General features: G+C 42.0%; 1 protein-coding gene across 2 annotated transcripts in view; it reads left to right on the top strand.

Moving 5' to 3' along the window:
* PCOLCE2 (procollagen C-endopeptidase enhancer 2) overlaps positions 1 to 11684 on the top strand; it is a 71844-nt gene extending 60160 nt beyond the window's left edge. Inside the window, exons 6-10 of one of the 2 annotated variants that reach the window (XM_065876533.1) lie at positions 1227 to 1381; positions 4388 to 4390; positions 6300 to 6383; positions 8731 to 8898; positions 11108 to 11684. In XM_065876533.1, coding sequence (XP_065732605.1) covers positions 1227 to 1381; positions 4388 to 4390; positions 6300 to 6383; positions 8731 to 8898; positions 11108 to 11238 — 541 coding nt within the window. In that variant the 3' untranslated portion in view covers positions 11239 to 11684. The remainder of the gene's footprint in view (positions 1 to 1226; positions 1382 to 4387; positions 4391 to 6299; positions 6384 to 8730; positions 8899 to 11107) is intronic. The other variant, XM_065876534.1, reaches the window with a different exon arrangement.
* Positions 11685 to 13791: the final 2107 nt, after the last annotated feature.

The following is a 13791-nucleotide window of genomic DNA, read 5'->3' as shown; positions in this document are numbered from 1 at the left end:
TCCCTTGGCTAAGAAGGCAATAACCTTCAGGACAGAAAAGAATCCTGTAGTTTTTCTAACTGGTTGGGTCAAGTCCAGATCTACCTTCCCCTCCACCCACTCCACTCAAAATAGCTGACAGGTTGCCTCATTACTTACTATCCGTGAGGGCTAAGAAGCAATTCAGCTGAGAAGACGACTCAAAAAAAGGAGTTTAGTCAAACCACCAATTAACTCAATTAAATAAATTTTCCACTTCTGAATTAAATAGTTTTAAAATAGAATTAGCCAATTTTAAACCATTTTTAAAATAACAATAGCAAGATTAAATGAAACTACCGTCTTGTATAATATAGTTATCCCCTAAGATTTAACAGAGCTTCTGAGCCTCGGTTATGATCGCCACTAAACCTTTAGTACCAGCACGCCCCTAAAATTGCTTTAAAATTAGAATTCTTAATGATGTCTTTCATGACCACCAAAACAAAGGAATCACTTTCTCTTTCTCCTTCACAGCATTTTGCTACCCAGATTATAAACAGAAAGGCTTCCATTTCAGGCACGCATAAGAACTCTCATTAACAATGAAATGAAAGTCCCATTAAACCCTGCGTGGCTTTCTTATCCCTAGGTGACCAACCCACTGAGGTGATCCCTTCGGTGGTGTCTTCACAGGGTGTGGGAATTTGTTCACCGAAGTTCTCCATCTGATTCCCCAGGGTCAGCAACCCTAGCTCCCCAGGCCAGCTGGAACCCAGAGTCTTAGTTCAGAGAAGCTGTGTGGTTGCCAGGTCAGGCCAAACCCTGCAAGGCTCGTGAGGAACCAGCTGCAGCTTCGGTGTTTACATTGGTCCCAATGTCTACCAGCGTCTCTAAAGACACCTGGTCCTTTCAAATGCTGACTCTCCCACACACTAACCGAGGGCCTTGGGCAAATCACTTGAACTCTCCGATCTTCACTTGCCTATTCCATGAAGAGGGGATGATAACAGGGTTGTAGTGAAGACAGAATTCAACAGTTTTCACAAAGCACGTGCCTAACTGAGCAAACGTTCAGTAAATGTTAGCTATTCGCATTAATACTGAGCAGATTAAGACCATCATCTTTTTAAGTATTTCAGCTTTTCAGTTTAAACAAAGAATAACCTATCATCAGAAATGGATGGAAAGTTAGAAAATGCTACATTTCAGAGAGGTATCACCTAAATTTTTAAATATATATATAATTACATCTTTTTTTCTTTTAGGCCAATTGTATCTGAGAGAAATGAACTTCTCATTCAGTTCTTATCAGACTTAAGTTTAACTGCAGATGGATTTATCGGTCACTACAAATTCAGGCCAAAGAAATTGCCGGCAACTACAGCACCACCTGTTACCACCACCTTTCCTGTGACTACAAGTAAGTTTTCCTCGTTTGAAGTTTGTACACAAACTTGAGTATAAGAAAAATTCTTCTGAAGTACAAAAAAAAAAAAATTAAGAGGAAAATACTTGAGACTAAAATAAGTTAAATAAGATGACAACTTATGGAAGAGAATGAGTCCATGAATTAAAGAAAAGTGTAAGGTGTAAGAATGCTTCTAAGTTAATAATTTTAAAATGTTACCTAAGAAAATTACGGTCACTTAAAAATGCTAGGAACCCTGTTTTGGCACAGATCATTACAAGCCTACTTTTTATTTTTTGGCACTTATAACATTATGTGTTTTTTTTTATTACGTAGAACTGTAGTGTTTTAGGTTAAAGTTTCAGGGCCCTGATACCTGCCTGTTTTCACATCTGCCGGTATTTGGACTTTTTTTGGGATGGGGTATGCTCCAAAATGTGTCATACAAAATGTATTATTTTTTCAAATTGGAGTAAATCAAACAAAAATATTTGAGGTATTATAGAAGCCAGTCGGGAAACTCTGGTATTATCTAAGAAATGGAGGGGCAAGTGTGGGTCCCTGTATCTTGTCTCTATACCCTGTCAGCTCCACCCACCAGGATTTCAGGCCTGAGATTTCAAAATCTAAATCCAGGGAGGAGAAAAAAAGTGGGAAGGAAGGATCTAAGGTTAAGATATGAAATAGGCTGAGATAAACCCAGTTTTACTGCCCACCATTTTCTGCAGGTACCCTGAGCAGGGCTGTCCTGAGTACAGGCACTTCTAGAAGGGCTGACTTTTCTGAGCACTCCACAGTGTGCCACCCTGTGGCCTGCAGGTGTACTGCCGCACGTTACAGCAATATTTCTCCAGCCTATCTCAGTGGACCCTGGTGTCCTATTCTTTCCAGTGAATTATCTGTCTGCATTCATGTGGTTCCCCAGCTTTTATCTTGTGGTTCCCCAGCTTTTATCTCCAGTCCTAAACTTTCTCTGAAATTGCAAACATGAATTTGTAAATTTTCTCCTAGAGTTTTGCAACTGCTAGACATTTAAATTAAAACATATCAAATGTAACTCATTTCTGTCACATTATTTTCTGTCTCAATTCTGCTTCTCCACCTGTTTTCCCAAGCATGGTCCACAGCAACTGTAGCCACACTCTTAGGGTCCCCTTCCTCTGTCTTAATTCCCCACTGAATGCCCCATACCCACACACACACACACACACACACACACAGCAGACTGTGTCCTTCTCCCACTTAAATTGTCTACACCTGTGCCATCCAATACAGTGGCCACTGCTGAACACTGGAAATGTGACGAGTGCTACTAGAGATCTGAATTTTAATTTAATTAAAATTTAAAAGCCTCCGTGGCCAGTGGCTACCATATTGGACGGCACAAGGGCCAAACCCCTTCGCACTTTGTACCTAGCCTCTCCTGCTAGGTTCATCTTTAGGCCCTACCACCTCACTCCTGATGCTCTGAGTAGCTGGGGTTTTATCCTAAGTGCAGGGGAAGCTGTTGGTGGATTTAAGGAAAGTTCAGGATTAGAGTCACACTTTACGAAGATCACTCTGTGAGGCCCCAGTGAGGTGAATGGACTGTAGGGGTCAGGAGGGTCAGCGTGTTCTTGGGGTTGTCCAGGGGAACTGCACCAGACAGAAATACAGAGACGGTCTAGAGACACCGACAGTTCTGCAGGCCAGAGACCTTGGGAGATATTGACAGGGCTCAGCGGTTAATTGGACTAGGGCAATCCAGAAGCATGCCTCCCGGGTCCCTGGCTTGCACAACTCAGAGGAACAATGTTACCATTCATAGAAGTAGAGTCATAGGTTGAGGGGTAGATTCATAAGTTAAGCTGTGCCCTTGTGGGGTTAGAGGTGTCTGTGAGACAAGCAAATGGAGCCGTTATGTAGACAGTAAGATCTACGGGCCTCCAGGGCAGAAGAGAGATTTAAGCAAGAGATTTAAATTTGAGTCTTCAACATGGTTGACCCCATGGTGCAGAATGCGATTGCCTAGGGAGAGGTTACGGGGGAAGGAGAAGAAGGGCTGGAATTAAATCTCTAGAAACTCCAGGTCTTTAAAGAGGGAGGATCTGCTGGCAGAGAAGAATGAAAAAAGCAGCTAAGGGGCGGCGGCAGACGTGGGGGGAACCCAGGTGTCTTGGGGGCCGGGGAAGAGAGTGTTTTGAGAAGGGGGTAGTCAGAAGAGCCAAGTGTTGATGAGGCTTCAAACAACGTCAGGACTAAAATGTTACCATGTGATTTCATGACGTGGAGGCTACTGGACACCCTGGCAAGGGTTATGAGTGGAGCTGTGCAGGCAGAAGCCAGATGGGGGTGAGGGGCGTGTGGAGCAAGGCGAGGAAACTAAGTCCAGCAACTCAGTGCACAGGTTCAAGCCTAAGGGAGGGTGTGACGTGGTAAAGCCAATGGGAAGTAGCCGGCACAGCAGGAGAACAGAAGGGCAGAGTGAAGGAATAAACTGTAGAGGAAATTTCCACAAAGATGAGCGGGTCTGGCCTTCGGAGGACGCACAGAAGGACAGACCTTAGACCAGACGTGGGCAGCCTCCTCTCTCAGGGGAGGAAAGAAGAGAGGGGGCCAGATAAAGACAGCTCGGAGGTCTGGTGGGGCTTCGAGGACATTTTCTTCTATGATCTCTGTTTTCCCCAGAAAATAGGCAAGGTCACCTGCTGAGAATGAGATGGAAGGGAGGCGGGAGCCCCGGGGGGTTGGGAGAATCCGAAAAACAGCTGTGGAAATTGGAGACAGCTTGTCACTTGGAGGAGGGTCCATTTGTGTCCTCAGCTGTCTACGTGCGGGCACAGAAGGAGAAGCAGAGGCTACTTCAGGCTTCCTAAGGGTTGGAGGGCAGAGGGGAAAGGGAGTTTAACATATTGCCAGGAAAGTGAGATAACAGACCATGGAAATTAAGTGGAGTAGCTAAGGAAGTAGAGACGGGCCAGGATGGTGCAGTGGGAAGAATGCGAGGGGTCAATGTGTTGAACCTCTAAAGACAGAAAGCAAGTACTCGTGCGAGTCTGAGAGTAACTAAATAAGCTTGAAGCAGAAGAGGCTACACTGGCTGACAGGGTGTCCACACTTGGGAGATTGGTGATGAGACTTCAGCAGGAGGACATGGAAGCCTGGGACTGAGGGGCGGAGACGGAGCAGAGGGAACGTCTCTGGGAAGGATGGGGCCGTGGCGGTGCCGAGAGGGATCGTCCCCGAGGAGGGAGGACCCACCGGCACGGCCGCATGAGCACATGGAGAGGAGGGCTGAGAACCAGGTGCCGTGCTGGGGAGTGCAGGGCAGCAGAGAGGACGGGAGCATGGCGAGGGTCAGGGTGGGACAGCTGACGGCTGAAAGGCAAGAGAGCGGGGATGTTCCGAAGGGAGAGAAGGGGCCGTGTGGGACACCCACCCAACCTCCGGACTAGCATTCTGAGGCCGAGAAGGAGCTGGTTTCCAGTGGCCCACATGAAAAGATGCTCTTTCATCAGACAGGGGGAACCACTAACGCCACTACCTTTTGACTCAGTGAGTGAGGTAAATTCAGGTCCCCAACTCCTAGAACAATAGTCCCTCTAAATGCTTTCTGAGCTCTTTATCCATATATATGCTATTGTGTTTATTTTACCATTAAACTGTGTGTATTTTAACATTAAATTGTATATATTTTAATACTATAATCCACTTTGGATCCTTTTTGGAGTTAAGTAGGGGTACACATTAAGAGTAAACTCACAGGGAGTAGATATGGGGATATATGTATATGTATAACTGATTCACTTTGTTATAAAGCAGAAAGTAACACACCATTGTAAAGCAATTATACTCCAGTAAAGATGTAAAAAAAAAAAGAGTAACTTCACAGAAAAGTTAGCAGAACATATCAGCAGGGCAATATTACAGTTGTAAATTCTTACCCACCAAGTAGTGTTCTGTGACAGCTTTGTTTAGTTCTTCCTAGCATGTTGCCACATATAAGTGAATCATTAGGAAATATTTTGGCAACATTTTTAATGAGGATTATTTTCATTTCATTTCATTTTGTTTCATCACAGTACAGTTTCTCAACCTTGGCACTATTTACATTTTTGGCCAGATCATTCTTTGCTGTTGGGGGCTGTCCTGTTCACTGTAGGATGTCTAGCAGCATCCCTGGTTATATACCCACTAGATGCCAGTGGCATCCCCTAGCTGTGACCACCAAAAATATTTCCAGGCATTACCAAATGTCACCTAGTGGGCAAAATCACCCCTGACTGAGAACCACTGTGGTTATCTGTTTAGTTAGTTGTACTTTCAAATTTGTCTACTTCTCAGTTCTTAAGATCCTTCTAGGCAATGAATAATCCTTACTAATAATCCTTACAGGCTCAAAATAAATGTTTAGTGATTGGTTGCATCTAATTACGGCTATAACACACCTTACCACATGAGCAGTGTTCCCAGAAACCTGTACTGCTCCCATTTGGGCGACTGTGTATATTTCAGATGCACCAAGAAAGCGCCCTCCACCCTCAGGGGGAGACCCATAGGATTCCTTTCGGAAAATGAGGAGTTAACCTACATCTCCTGTGTTCATATTTGTTGTACTGGGTTTTTCTAAGCAGGGCACATGAGACTGTATCTATTTTTAGTTACAGCATTAGTTATATATAAAGGAAGAAGAGAATAGGGCTAAATTTGGGTTATCTTTGATCTCAGGTTTAAAACTCAGCAGAGGGTATTGAGTTACCCTGAAGAAATTAGAGCAGGAGTTGGTAGCATGAAGAGTCACCTTTGCATGCTTTTTAATTATTTCATTGCAATGACAGATTGGTGGCTCAGGGAAACATATGGGAATTTTAAATTGGTAGATTCAGATCTAAACACCAATTATACTTGAATTCATTTTCCTGAATCTTATGTCTTTCTTCTCTGAATGAAGGTTTAAAACCCACCATGGCCCTGTGTCAGCAGAAGTGTAGACGGTCGGGGACTCTGGAAAGCAATTATTGCTTGAGTAACTTTGGTAAGAAATAAAACCCAGCCTTTCCTCTTTAATCAGAAACCTGAAACCTCATGCTTAATCTCAAAGGAACTGCCGTGAATGTGATGGTAAAGGGTCAGTTACACTCTTCATTTACCCAAGAAAATATTTTCTTACACACTAGGGTATGTTGACTTGTGCCTTTTGAAGTGTTAGATTTCACACCTGAGAAAAATTCATGTACAGAAAATATACAGTTTCCACGTAAACTTAATAATTTGACTCCTGGTACGTGATACTACCGCTCTGTGTCTTCTGGCTGGCTCCGTATTCCTGAAAAAACCGGTATCCCTTTCTTCTCACATAGTTTTCACGCACTGAGTATTTTTTCACACATCTGTAATTCAACTGAAGTTAATTAGAAACATGTCCAAGCTGGCCTCTCTCCGAAGAAATTCAAGTATTTCCTCTGTAGTGTCCTTCCAAAGTACTAAATTCAAACTTGGAAATCTGAAATCCATTTGGAAACTCTTATAAACTGGAACCTGAGGAGATGTTACCTAATGACTTAGAATTTCTAAGAGTTTTTTCCAATTAAAAAAAAATTGCACTTTCTGTGAAAACCACTTAAGAGCAAAAGATCCCAAGTTTAATTATGTTGGTTATGTTTAAAAGGAACATCGAAGAGAAGTCTTATCAGGAAAAGAAAGTTGGTACAGCCTTTAAATAGGTTACCCAGAACAAAGGGCCTCCCAGATGAGGCTTTGCTTGCTTTTTCGTATGCCTTCAAGTGGTAACTGCAGCCCAGGCGGACTATGTTGCAGAGAAGGTATGAGGCACTAAAGAATCTAGGGCCCTAAATCTAACTGGAGTTTGCAGCAGAAATTCAAATAATGGCATGAAAATGAAAACCAGTAGCACGAGGTGTCACTGCTCCCACACCCAGTGTCGTCTTCTGTAGGAGATGCTTAAGGAAATCTCCCTTCCTGTCCTCAGAGCCACCTGATTTCACTCGGCTACTGACTGACGTTTTGCAGTAAGCACTCATGACCGAAAGTCAAAGTAAGGCATGAGAAGAATTCTGATGTTATGAGCTTTGCATACCACATAAGCAGTGTGTTCTCACTTTATCCTGAAAGGGTCATATCAGCCAAGTCCAAAGCTCGATCTATTCCACTGTGACTCACTTCCATGGCAAAATGACCCAGTACTATCACCAGTGGCCCATTGGTTTCCTACCAGCATTGGTAACACTCCTTTAGGGGCAGGTTTTGATTGTCACAATAACTGCCGGGTGCTACTGGTTTTCTGGGTAGAGACAGGATTCATCAGAAGGTCATTCAATGCAAGTCCTGCCTCACCTGGAATGTCCACTGCCCCCCCCTCCAGAATGCCAAAAGCACACCTTTGAGAAACACAGAATCTTTCTTTCTGTGGGTCAGAAGTGAGACTCTTCTCTGAGTGTCACATAGTAAAAAGAGAGAGTGACATAATGAAAAGCAACTGAATTTTGCTAGAGTTTTTTTTTTTTAAGCAAGAAAATGTCTTAAGCTATACCTCAGTTCTATACTTTGACTTGTTAAATGCGTTAAACAGGATGGATAAAAAAGAGAATGTGAAAGACCCAGAAAAACACAGATATTTAGTGATCATTAGAGGGAGATGGGGATCTATGGATGAATCAAAGTTCAAGGAGAGAGCACCTGATATCCACTGAGAGAAGACAAATAAGGGATCCCAACCTGCTGCTTCTAATTCTCTTTAGTTTCCTCCAGCACCTGCAATTGGTCATTTGCTGTAGAAGCCTGGGAGAAGGCTTAAGGGAGTGGATATTTGTAAGACCGATTTTTCATTTAATAAATACGTGTTTTATAAAAAAAAGTTCAAGGAGAGAGGCCAGCTAAAGAGAGGAACCGGGGGAGACACAGAAAGGTAGGCGCTCACCCACACAGACACAAGGACTCAGATCTTCGTGGCTCAAACCCCCATCATGCAGCCTCTTAGTATGGTGTTACCTCTAAAGACACAAGGTCCTATTGAGTATTCATAGGTAGAGGCGCATGAGCCCATCCCTTATTTGGTAACTGATCCATACGTTGGATAAAACATTGGAACGAGTCCTCATCTCAGCAACTGACTACAATTCGGCAGATATTTTGGTTTTCCTAACACCTAACAGCTGCGGTAACATAACAGCTTCACGACTCCTTTGCTTCAACCTGAATTTTGGTGACAAATGTACAGAATCAAATTCAATGGCTCTATTAGGACCTTCTTTCTTACATTAAAATGTTTCCCATCTGACACTTAGAGAAATGTACAATTACGTTCAGTTCTGCTAACACTTGCCTTCACTGTCCCATTATTTCAAAAACGCTTTCTTTTGCAGTCTTGGCCGGCACTGTTATCACCACCATCCCTCGAGGTGGGAGTCTGCACGCCACGGTCTCAATCATCAACATCTATAAAGAGGGAAATCTGGCAATTCAGCAGGCCGGCAAGAACATGAGTGCCAAGGTCGTCGTGGTCTGCAAGCAGTGCCCACTCCTCAGAAGAGGTGAGTCAGAGGAAAACTTCAGTCTTTCTTCCAGGGGAGCTCAGGAGCAGAGAAGGGGATGGGAGAGCCTCTCTGAGAAAATCATGGATCTTTCCATGCCATGGCTGGTCTAGGGAAGTAAAGTCAGGGCTACTGTATTGCCCACTTGTGGTTTCGAAGGGGGCCTTTGGAGTCAGCCAGAATTGGGCTCCAATCCCAGTTCCGGTCACTTGTGGAAGAAGACGAGATAATGGAAATGATCAATGAGTCCAAGAAACGTCTGAAGTTGGATCAATAGGGAACAGACAGAGAAGGAGTACATCAGGAGAAAGAGATTTTGAATTATTGCACTTAAGGTGCCACTACTGTGTGTAGAGGAAGATATCCATCAAGGAACAGGAAATTCAGAGCTGGAGTTCAGAAGAGAGAGGTATCTATGGGCTAGAATGAAAGATTTGGGATTCATTTGTAGATATAGGATTATTAAATCCATAGATGGGGATGAGTTTATTAAGAAATGTTGGAAAAAGAAAAGCTACTTCAGAGCCAAAGGTACATGATTTTTTTTAAAAAAACAGGTTCTTTAACTTATAAAAGTAATGTATGCTCTATGTTTTTTTTTTGTTTTTGTGGTACGCGGGCCTCTCACTGTTGTGGCCTCTCCCGTTGCGGAGCATAGGCTCCGGACGTGCAGGCTCAGTGGCCATGGCTCACGGGCCCAGCCGCTGCGCGGCATGTGGGATCCTCCCGGACCAGGGCACGAACCCGTGTCCCGTGCATCAGCAGGCAGACTCCCAACCCCTGCGCCACCAGGGAAGCCCCTGCTCTATGGTTTTTAAAAAGTTTAAATAAGTAGAGAAGGATATAAAATAAAAAGTGAAGCCCTTTCCCTTTCACCAGAGGCACAATGAACAGCTCTTTCCACAAAGTTCTATCCATATAAAGCCTGCACATACACATGTAGAGAGAGGGATCATGCTACACATGTTCTACTGAAACTTTTCCCCCACGTGATGTACATGTGGACAGCTTTCCATCAACAGCACGTATAGATCTCTTTTTCGGCATGGCAATAATGCCTGGCATTCCACTGTGTGCTCTGCCATGATTTCTCTGTCCAATATCAGCTCATTCCTTTCCTCAGTCTTGTTACACACCTCTACTACAAGTGAAACAAACGAAACCTCTGCCACACACACACAGAAATATAGCATATCCACTTCAAGAAAGCTTTACTATGAATTCAGATTGTTGAGAAAATCAGAAGGTGAGCAGCCTCACATTGACTCTTTAGAGGGAATAGCAAAGACTCTGTAGAAGGTAACACTTCTTTCCAGAACTGCCCGGAACAGCAAATAATGCACATCTAGACACAGTCAAATCTCGATGCTAGCAGCCCAGGCTTTCGGTGGCATCTACCTGCTCATCCTACCAAGCCTTCACAGGCTCAAGACCACTGTGATGCCAGTGTAGGCCCACAGAGGAAGGCCTATGCAAGAGAAAAAGAAACACGTATTCCTCTTATGACACATGGGGGAGAGGGAGAATAAAGGGGGTGGTAAGACACACTTCCTTTATGACATTTTTCTGAAGCAGTATAAATCTTCAGAGTTGAATCCTACATAGCTCAGCTTGGGCCCCAGTCTAGGCCTACGTTAGCCAGAAACACTGATATATAAAAAATAGTATAACAGAATGAAGTACTTTTTAGTACTTATCTTTTTGCAAGGGACTATAAGAATGGAAAGAAGTATATGATCCAACCATGCCCTCAAAAAACTTACATAGTATAAATGTTGGAGATGTTAATAAAAAGTCCAAGACAACAACAACAGAAGACGATGGATCATTAGCTGCCAAATGCCTGGGGAGATCCAGAAGCCTTGTGACACCAAGAGAGGCCATCTGAAGCCCCTTGAGGAAGGAGAGCCTTTCACAGAAACAGTGTATTGTTGATAGCAGACACTCAGTAAATACATCAGACCTTCCGCAGAGCTGGACGTGACCGGATCGAATCATTCCATCCACTTTCCTAGTGTTAGCAGAGCTGGAACATGCTATTCAGTTACATTTAGATTTTTTCCCAATGAGAATCTTAAACCAGATTTTATCCTAGATAGGATAAATGTCTAATTATACCATTTACAGAGCATTTACCTAGAGGTGAGTTATAGTCGAAGTTGTTTCAAACCAACAGAGAGAAAAAAATTAATCTTATATTCTCTTTTAGGTCTAAACTACATTATTATGGGCCAAGTGGGTGAAGATGGGAGAGGCAAAATCATGCCCAACAGCTTTATCATGATGTTCAAGACCAAGAATCAGAAGCTCCTGGACGCCTTGAAGAACAAGCAATGTTAACAGTGAACTGTGTCCATTTAAGCTGCGTTCTGTCACTGCCTTTGAAGGATCTATTTTTTTCTCAGTAGGTAAAGAAAATTTATAACCAGAAATATTGAGCATTCAGAGAGATTTACTCTTCACATGATGTAGGTAGGAGAGCTCCGGTGTCACTGATGGAAGTTCTGTTGCCTGCACAGAAGAGAGCCGATTGGAAACCTGCAGACTTAGTGAGGTGATAAGAAACTAAATGTATCAAGTGTTGACAGTTTGGAAGCAGTTTATTTATACATCTCTGTAAAAGGATATTTTAGAAATGAGCTGTGTGAAGATGTAAAAAAGAGATTTTATACGTGCAATATTTATAGTGATATTTGTTTTACCTTCAAGCATTTGCTCTGAGTTGTTATATTCTTCTCTTGCATTTTTAAAATCAGTGCTTAATAAAATATTTTTAAATGATTATATAACAGCCATTAGACTTGCTTTTATAGAAAGTGGGACACTGTAAAAAGAATATTCCCTGCTATTTACACATAAGGTTGTCCTTGTATCAGTTTATACTTTGCTAAAAGAACATTCCAAGAACCGCAGGGACTAGATGGACTCAGTAATGTAAGCAGACTATAATTCTTCTCTGCAGAACCAGAGAATGTTAGAGCTAGAATCGTGTCCCTCAAGAATCTCATTCAGGTCCTTCATTTTGTGATAGAAATGGAAGCTCAGGTATATTTAGTGACTTGTGCAGAGCACACATCTCCCAAGAGACAGAACAGGCAATCTAGCTCAATTTATATAACTAGACTAAAAAGTTAAAAGCCAAAGATTATCAGACTGGATTAGAAAAACAAAATACAACAATATACTATTTGAAAGAGACACCTAAAGCATAAGGACACAAAGAAGTTGAAAAGAAAAGGATAGAAGAACATAAATATATCAGGCAAATATTAACCAAAACCAGACTGAAGTGGCTTTATTCATATTAGGGGAAAAAATAGACTTTAAGGTATTTCTCAAGATGAAGAGGGTTACAAGGAGATATAACAATTCTAAAATTTGCATGCAGCTAATAACATGCAAAGATATATAACTAAAATATATATTTTATCCTTCAATATAATATAGGCTTCAAAATATATAAGTCTGGCATAGTAAAAATGAAAATTGACAAGTTCACCATCATAGTGGGAGATTTTAACACACTTCTCATAGTAATTGGCAGATTTAAAAGAAACAAAAAAAAGATATAATTTTTTTAAATAACATCTTCATTGGAGTATAATTGCTTTACAATGGTGTGTTAGTTTCTGCTTTATAACCAAGTGAATCAGCTATGCATATACATATATCCCCATATCTCTTCCCTCTTGCATCTCTCTCCCTCCCACCCTCCCTATCCCACCACTCTATGTGGTCACAAAGCACCGAGCTGAAAAGATATAGATTTGAACCACACAGTTAGCTAGATTTACCTGATGAACATAAAACAGAACCAAAAGCTCTTTTTTTTTTTTTTTCCATGCCACGTGGCTTGTGGGATCTTAATTTCCCGACCAGGGATCAAACCTGGGCCCTTGTCAGTGAGAGCACAGAGTCCTAACCACTGGACCGCCAGGGAATTCCCCAAAAGCTCATTTTTAATCTCAGTATGGAACAACTTCAAAACTTGACCACTTACTGCACCATGAAACAAATCCCATTTAAAGAACTAGTGTCCCACAGACATCCTTCTCCAGCAACAATGAATAATTAGAAATTAATAGCACAAAGTACACAATAATTAAAAAAATAAGAAAAAAACCCTGATGTTGGAAATTGAGAAATGTACTTTTAAGTAACTCGTGATCAAAAGGAAACTGTCATGGAAAATAGAAAATATTAAAAACTGAACAATAACAGAAACACTGAATTTTAAAATGTGTGGAATGCAATTTATAACCTTAAATGTTTATATTCTAAAAGGGTGAAAAATATTTTGTGACTGATACAAATTATGGAGGTTAGTAAAAGAACAACAGAATACACTTCTAAAAATTGGAGGAAATAAGCATACAAGCAGAAATTGAGTAAAATAGAATCATAAATAGAGACAACGAAATAAAAAATTGGTTCTCTCAAATGACTCATATAATTGACAAAACTGACAAGATTAAGCAAGAAAAAACGTTAAAAAGGACAAGAAAATGATTTAGGCATGAAAAGGGACCTTACAACAGATGTTAACGCACTCTCAAAAAGCAGTTAAAAGGATATTATGAGCCATTTATGTCAGAAGATTTGGAAACTTAGACGAAGTGGACAAATTCATGGCCAGGGGGTGAGGACTTATCACTTGGACTCAAATAGAAATAGAATACCTAAATAGTCTTATAATCATTAAAGAAATTCAATCCTTTTTTTTTGGGGGGGGCGGTACGCGGGCCTTTCATTGTTGTGGCCTCTCCGGTTGCGGAGCACAGCCTCCGGACGCGCAGGCTCAGCGGCCATGGCTCACGGGCCCGGACGCTCCGCGGCACGTGGGATCTTCCCAGACCGGGGCAGAAACCCGTGTCCCCTGCATCAGCAGGCGGA

The sequence above is a fragment of the Phocoena phocoena genome, chromosome 4, assembly GCF_963924675.1.
Source record: "Phocoena phocoena chromosome 4, mPhoPho1.1, whole genome shotgun sequence".
Classification (NCBI taxonomy): Eukaryota; Metazoa; Chordata; class Mammalia; order Artiodactyla; family Phocoenidae; genus Phocoena; species Phocoena phocoena.
Note: the sequence above shows the minus strand (reverse complement) of the source record. Positions and strands in the feature narration are given on the sequence as shown.